Source organism: Montipora foliosa, chromosome 2 (genome assembly GCF_036669935.1).
Source record: "Montipora foliosa isolate CH-2021 chromosome 2, ASM3666993v2, whole genome shotgun sequence".
Taxonomy (NCBI): Eukaryota; Metazoa; Cnidaria; class Anthozoa; order Scleractinia; family Acroporidae; genus Montipora; species Montipora foliosa.
This window is the reverse complement of record NC_090870.1, coordinates 45,560,314-45,567,813: the sequence shown is the minus strand read 5'-3', so window position 1 is coordinate 45,567,813 and position 7,500 is coordinate 45,560,314. Positions and strand designations below refer to the sequence as shown.

Here is a 7,500-nt window from a genome sequence, read left to right as displayed (position 1 = left end):
CATTGGTTCGAAATTTACCTCGAAATTGGGGGAGAACTTTCTCAAGTTTTTTAGATCAGTCTTTAGGCCTCTTTTTGTACCAATTTTATCACGAACACTGATCGCCAACAGAGAAAATATGCGCTGTTTGTCAAAGTAGTTACTAAATGATTGAAAGCCACACAATTAATGAGCGCGCCATAACTGTGAATAATGTTTGCTTTCCACCCGAGAGGCCAACATGTTTTTGTTGAAAAAACAAACAACCAAATTCGATAGCGGGACGAAGGTGATTGCGACTCAAGGGTTGGCGCCAGAACTGTGAATAATGTCTGCATTCCACACAACACGAAATTGTTAGCACCCGACATGTGTTTGTTGAAAAAACAAACAATTTGCTGTTGGTAAAAGTAATTATTAAATCTCACCTGTTGGCGCCATAACTGTGAATAATGTCTGCATTCCACCCGACATGTGATTGTTAACATGACAATGGAGAAGCCATTTCCCAGTGCTATCGGGAATCATCTCGACGGCTGCGTAGACTCCTGGGAAAAGGTCATAAACATCCTTTCTGTGAAGAGTTGACGATTTCTGTAACACAATGACCTGTGTTAGTACTTATAGATTTAAATCTACGTTGTATCGTCTTTTGCTTAAAATATTTAGTTTCTCAACTTGAAATAACGCCGATCAGATCAAGCCACTGATCTAACGTACACCGACAGGAAAATTGTCCACGGTTGCTTGCTTCGAAACTCTTATAGATTTCGTCTGATCAAGGGTAACGCTATCGAAACACGATGGCACTCGAAACCAGGGTGTCATACTTTTGGCTTGAGTTCTGATCACAGTTCAAAGACAGAAGCACGAAAGTTGATGCAAGTTCTGGAAGTTGAATTCGTTGTTGGGCGAATTTTATTGACATTTGAATTCGATATACATCAAACGAAAAAGATTGATAGTCTTTTGTCAAAATTTCACCCTTTTTGTTGCAACTACTTTCCTTTCAAGTTATGGACATTTTCAATGCTTGTACGATCAAGTCGAAAGCCACTGATTCTGCTTTTAAATATTTTTCGCCTTATATTTAAATTCCATCATTACGGTATGCCTGATGCGTAGCAGTTGGTGCTGATCAACAAGGCCAGATAAAACTAATGAATATTTCAGTAGCAATTCTTACATAAATAAATGTCTGTCCATGAAAGTGAACAGTGTGAACATCAGTCAAATCTCCAAGCCCCATGAGGTACCAGACCACTTTCTCTCCACTGTACATTTCTAATCCTGGTAAGTTGCCGTAAAGGAAGCCATTTATTGCGTAGTTCTGGTTACTCTCCTTGAACCCTGCGTCATTCTTTAGTCGGTTGAGAGGTCCAGGGTTTGAGCAGTACTTGTTGATGTTCTCATTGAGATACCAGCTTCTATTCTCGTCGAATGTGGCAAAGAGCAAAAAGAATTCACGATCCACGTCACGACGGGAGTTGTTGCCTTTAAGCGTGCCCTTTTAATGTAAGGGAATGAACAACATGTTAGTGATTGTGAAGGATGACCCTGACGCGTCTGTTTGTTACAACTTAGTACCTCAATGAGATACCGAGGGAGCAACGTCATTTCAATAGCAAACAAGCTTCATTTCGTATCCCGAGTGGGCGCCCGCTCTAGGGGTCGTATGTTAGTTAAATGATGTACTTTGTTCTGATATATTTTTCTCCCATGATTTGATTTGATTTTCATTCTCCCTAGTTTGTTAATCGACTATGTAACTCCGCGACTTGAATAAATTACCAATCGCTTTAGGTTTAGTCGTTAAATAGTCTTCTCAGTTTGCAATTTGGCACCTTCGGGCTTAGTCTTCAACGCAGCTTAGTCGGGTAGTGTACTGAAACTTAAATAAAGTGATCATTGATTGGCATATCTGTGTGACTTCTAACAAAAGTAGGAGTTCATTACTTGCAGCATGCAATTCCCGAGTTACAGTAAATAAGTGAAGGTATGTCACAGTCCCTACAGACTCTCACAAATCTCTAAAGACGGGTTGGAGATACTTGCTTCTATACGATCTTTAGCCTTACGTCAACAAACCTACAACTTAAATCAATTTTTCAAATACCTCTTTACAAACAACAAGTGGTCCAACAAGTCCACTATAGAAATCTATGACAGGATACGAATCGGAATAGTACGACCAAACCAAGCAGTTTCCGTCATTGCTTGTGGGTCCAGCTCGTTCGGGAACCTGCCACACGTAATTGTATGTTTTGCCTGGGTGTATGGCGTTGTCTGCCAGGTATGCTCCAGTTGTCCCATCACGGTAATTTGAACCTTCATCCTCTTTACTTGAAGAAAATTGCAACGAAAAACTTCAAAACTGTAACTGATTTTATGATATGATTGGCTTTAAAGACTAGGAACAGCGTGTGATTGGTGCTTCTCGATTTGTCTTCAGATCGAACGCACACAAGAAAGCGCTTACTGACTTAACTCATGTGAATTATTACCAGCTACTGATTGCTACTTACAAACTATCATGACAGCACCAAAAGAACAGACCAACAAATGACCAACACATGGCATTCAATGCCAGGGGTTTATTGAGTGTGTATTCAGCATGCGTCAGTCAGTCATCCGATGTAAACATGTGATAACAACGCGATCTGCATTTATCTTCAAAAATACAATCCAAAGTTCCGAGAATTTGAACTGGTGGTGCGCCAGAAACGGAAAACCACTAAAAGGCCACCCTTCAGATGTGGCCAAAAATGCGTGGAAACGTATTTATTGCTCCATACAGCAGCACACGACACAGACGAAAGACTTTTTTTTAAATCAGTATGTTAAAGCTTCTTCCAAAAATAAGAGCAAGCTAAACAGACAAAACTATGCGCCTTTAAAGGAAAAGACGAAGAATGGACAATTTAGAATGACGAAAACCTTAAACAGTCCTCAAACTTTCCATGACCGTACCCTTCAGCTTCTCCACTGTTCCGTTAAAAATCTATTATCAACCTAACGTCTTGCCACTCAACTGAAGGAAATTATATCTGTACTGATGGTGTCTCAGTGGCTGGTCGTTGGGCTTAGTAAATCCTCACTTGTGTCTGCTACTTGCAGTTAGGTGAAAGAGTTTACTATCACCATCGAAATTTCCCTGGTAGCAGAGGTCTCTTTCCTTTTGCCTTCGCTGGGCTGATGAGTACGGGGAAAAAACCTCTGTCATGGGTCGAAACTCACATTGATCCAACCGCTGTCCACAATCTTGGACGGCACTCTTCAAACCGCACACCCCATATGTTTGCCAACTGTGACTTGGGTCTGCTGTGTCCCAGACATTCCTTTACAGTAATTTCGCTGATGTTAAGCGAGCCCACATAACATGAAGTATCACGTGAGGGTTCGGTCGCTAGGTGACAGCCGCGCATGCTCAACACAGTGAGTTTCGACCCATGGCAGAGGTCTTTTTACCCGTACTCACCAGCCCAGCAAAAACAAAAGAAACCTCTGCTAGCAGGGAAAATCGAAATACTAAGCGAAATATATAGTTTTAGATTTTGCAAAATAAAAAAAGTGCCCTTACTCGTAAAACACTCCGTGAGGATGCATAGAGTAATCTCTACTCGCCATGTTTTTAAACCACACTTCAATGGTATCTCCAACCTCAGCTCGAATGATCGGTCCCAGAATTCCAAGGTGTTTGTCGTAGTCTGTTTTTCTTTCCTTCTTTACTGAAAAAGTGTAATCAGTAAACTCACGAAACACAGCTTTTTTGTATTGACGACCGATGCGATTAGAGCCTTGTTCAGTGTATCTTTTGGCATCCCTTTGAGAGTAAAAACCAACAAACATATGTTAGAGGCATGATATGGAGTCATAATAATAGAGAAAGACGGCATAGGTAGAGAACTAATCAACAGTTGCATGGTTAAGAAGTTTCGGTGCCGAGAATCACAATTAAATTGGATCTAAATATTAATTTTCTATATGTTTTGTCTGTGTAATCATATGCATGGATAATTTCTCCATTCTGATTGGCTAACAGAAATGAAGTATTCAGGTAAAAAATAGCAGAAAAGAGGTAATTTAGAGCAAAAAGAGGTAACGAACTAAGCTATCTGATTGGTCAATAATCAAAGAAAGTCTCAGATGGCCAATCAAATGCGAGCGCCAGATGGCGCAATATTTGAGTCATGGTGTGATTGGGTGATACGCGTGCTTTTCTTTTGATCTCATTTAGATTTAAAGTTTCATGGAATAAGTAATCGCATGATTTTTCTCGTGCAACTGATTTGGAACAACGGAGCACTCGCATTTTTTTTAAGACTACAAATTGCACTTACCCTATGGGCTCGTGCAACTTTGTTGGTCTTTGAAAACAGTTACTCGTGCGTATTTATTCCTAATTGCACTCGAGATCATCTCTCGTTGAAGGCCGCCATAATCAAAACACAAAACGGTTTTCGATGCTATAAAAATAACTGATGTCAAGTGCCCTGCGTTTACCTCCATGGTATTCCTCGGCATTTGATTGGTTATTAAGAACTATCCTTACAAGAAATACGGTTGCAGTTGTAGCTCAGTCGGTAGAGCAGCAGTGATCTAATCCGAAGGTCGTGGGTTCAATTCCCACCCTGGTCAGAGTTTTTCTCTGTTCATGTGTGGGCCCATTTCCAGGGCTAACGCTCACATGGTTCATATGGGGTAGTATACTAGCACTTCACATTACACTCTAATCAGTTACGTCTGCGTAGCAGGTGGTCTGGTCAATTTTAGGAGCTTTTTTCCACCGGGGCTGACGTTCGAGTGATCAGATGAATGTAATTGGCCACTCGAAAAGAGAGCGAACGGGGAAGCGGCGAGGAGAACGAGCGAGGAAACGCCTGAAATCAACACCACAACATCTTAAACCTTCCATTTCCAATCACGTGTCGAGCAGGGGTTTGATGTCAACTCCCAACCAATCATAGGCTGCAGTGCAGGCGTTATTTTGGCGCGGAACGCTTGATAACCCAGGTTTTCGATGCCGCCATCTTGGATTGTGATTAGATGCTTGACCGGGAGAGGGTTGGTGCAGTGGCGGGTTGGGGGTGGGGCACTCGAAATAACATATATTTAATAACATATACTCGAAATATTTTTCTTTCCCCTCCCCCTCCCCCCTTCCCTATTTTTCCACTTAACGCCTACTCCCTCAGCAAATATTTCCTCGCCCCAATCTTCCACAGTTACCAAATCTTAGAAAGATGGTGGCCTAATACGAAAATGTGCACTCGCGCGCCCAAAATACGCCTGCACTGCAGGCTAAACCAATCATAGCGCGCCTTGTGTAAACATTGGCGGTAATACAATTACTGCGCCTTTCAATAACATGTGAACTCTTAAATTCAAAGGTCAACCGACAAATGCGTTTTTCACTACCGTCAATCAAATGTTCGGCGGCTCCTCCCAGCTTCCGACTACTGTCGAGTGCGTAATAATCAAATCACATCGTTAAGCCCACTTCAGTCAACAAAGTCGGAAGCTGGGAGGAGCCGCCGAACATTTGATTGACGGTAGCGAAAAACGCATTTGTCGGTTAACCTTTGAATTTAAGAGTCCGCATGTTATTGAAAGGCGCAGTAATTCGCTTGGGAAAAAAATTGCAAGATCGAACTGAGATTACAACTGACCCTTTAACGTTTCCCTGTCCATGTTTCTACTGCGTGCGATTCGTCGACAACGATATACATAGTCGACAATTTTTTGTGGAAGTTATTAGAATGTCATTTCAGCATGTTGAGAAAAGCCTTGTCCATGCAGCGCATCTTCTGCCGATGCGAAATCTGGTTGGAGGTTCCCAATGGGATACATATGGCATCCGACAACCAGAGGTTGCCGTCAGTCGTCATCCTTCAGCTTCTTTAATTTAATCTGGTCACCGATGATCCTTGTAAAATTAAGGTGTGATATCGATTAATAATGCGGAAGAAGGACCGCCAAAATATCACCTTCATTCAGTAGTGGTTTGACGTCTTTCTGGTCTTATTCAGAAAATTCAGGCTACCGCAATGAAATTTCCAAATTTTTTGAAACCAGGGGCGCTTTCCTTTTGTATGGAAAAACCGGGAAGAATTCTCTGCTTAAAGGAACAGAACAAATTTCCTCAATATATGGAACGGGACGAGTGTATTCCTTTTGAGACTTTCTTTTCTTTTTTTCCCAAGAGACTGGGTACTAATCATTGGCTGGGTTGAAAAGTGGGACAGGGGACTTGGGGACTCGGGGACGTGAGGCCTCGAGCACTCGGGGCCGTAGGGTCGCGGGGACTCGGAAACTTGAGGACGTCGGGACTCGAGGATGCGGCGACACATTTTCGAAGTAAAGAATTTCAGAAATGGGAAAACACCCTAACGTAAAAGGAAGTTGAATCCCTTATATTATTTTGCAATAACGATTATCTGTATGCTTTTCAAGTACCAGGTAAATACACACCGAAATGTCAAAAATTGGATTCTCGAAAAGTACTTCTCGTCACCCGTCAAAGAGCTCGACTTTGAAACAAAGCAGGAGACCTAATGGCCCATGGCTACGACACTGTAGCTGAAATTTCACGTTGCAGCGTTTGTTGTTGTTATTGATGCACAAATACTTGTGCCTTATAACTTCTTCTCTGTAATTGATGTTTGAATACCGTTCCAATGTCGTTGTTGGCGGCATTGTGACTGCATCTTTCCTGGCGCTTGTTCAATTTGTTACCTTTGATGAAAAATTCGGGATGTTACAGTTGATATTGTCGAAATGTTCGTCATCACAGGACCATGGACAGAAGCTAAGTAACTCTTGACTCCGGTGTGTTAAGGCTTGACCAAGCTCATAAATTGGCATATTTTTGTTCTACGAGGAAGCACTTATCCAATCGATCATACTTAGCTTTCTACTCGCTCCTTCATGTGAAAGTCACTTAAATGTCCATAGAGGTCACGATGAAAATGAACGATGCCACATTAATAGGTATAATTATACGTTAATGATTGTTTTAATTAAGCAGTTTCAAGCAAAAAGTTGACGGAATTTTTTAGGGCAGACGTTCCCAATGTCAAAAACAAGCGTTATGATGTCATTAGTCAAAAATGTCACGTGACACAGACAACTACGAGTGAAATGAAAAGGTTAGGATGCAGAAAATGGAAGTTAGTACTTTCAATCTTTGCTTGGGGTTGTTCAATTATTGAAATTCAAGCCTCGATACACTTGGGAATTGTAAAATGATTTGAGAAATGGTCATACTAACCTTTCGTTCATGTTGCCTATGTCAAATAAATAAGGACTTAAGGCAAAAAAAACATTATCCCCACGTTTTACGTATGTACCTAAATTACTCCACCGTGTAACTTGATAGTAGTATAATGAAAGTATACAAATAGATTACTTCATAGAAAGTGCGCCGTACGGGGTTTTATGCACGAGTTGTTTGTGTCAAAAACCCGAACGAGCGAGGAACGAGCGAGTGAGGGTTTTTGACACAAACAACGAGTGAATAAA

The 7,500-nt window shown here is 41.4% G+C and overlaps 1 protein-coding gene across 1 annotated transcript in view; it reads right to left on the bottom strand.

Annotated features, from left to right (window-relative positions):
* LOC137993274 (hephaestin-like protein) overlaps positions 1-7,500 on the bottom strand; it is a 39,792-nt gene that overhangs the window by 745 nt on the left and 31,547 nt on the right. The window contains exons 10-13 of the mRNA XM_068839017.1: positions 3,560-3,802; positions 2,096-2,321; positions 1,166-1,486; positions 408-573 (exon numbers count right to left, since the gene is read on the bottom strand). Coding sequence (XP_068695118.1) covers positions 408-573; positions 1,166-1,486; positions 2,096-2,321; positions 3,560-3,802 — 956 coding nt within the window. The remainder of the gene's footprint in view (positions 1-407; positions 574-1,165; positions 1,487-2,095; positions 2,322-3,559; positions 3,803-7,500) is intronic.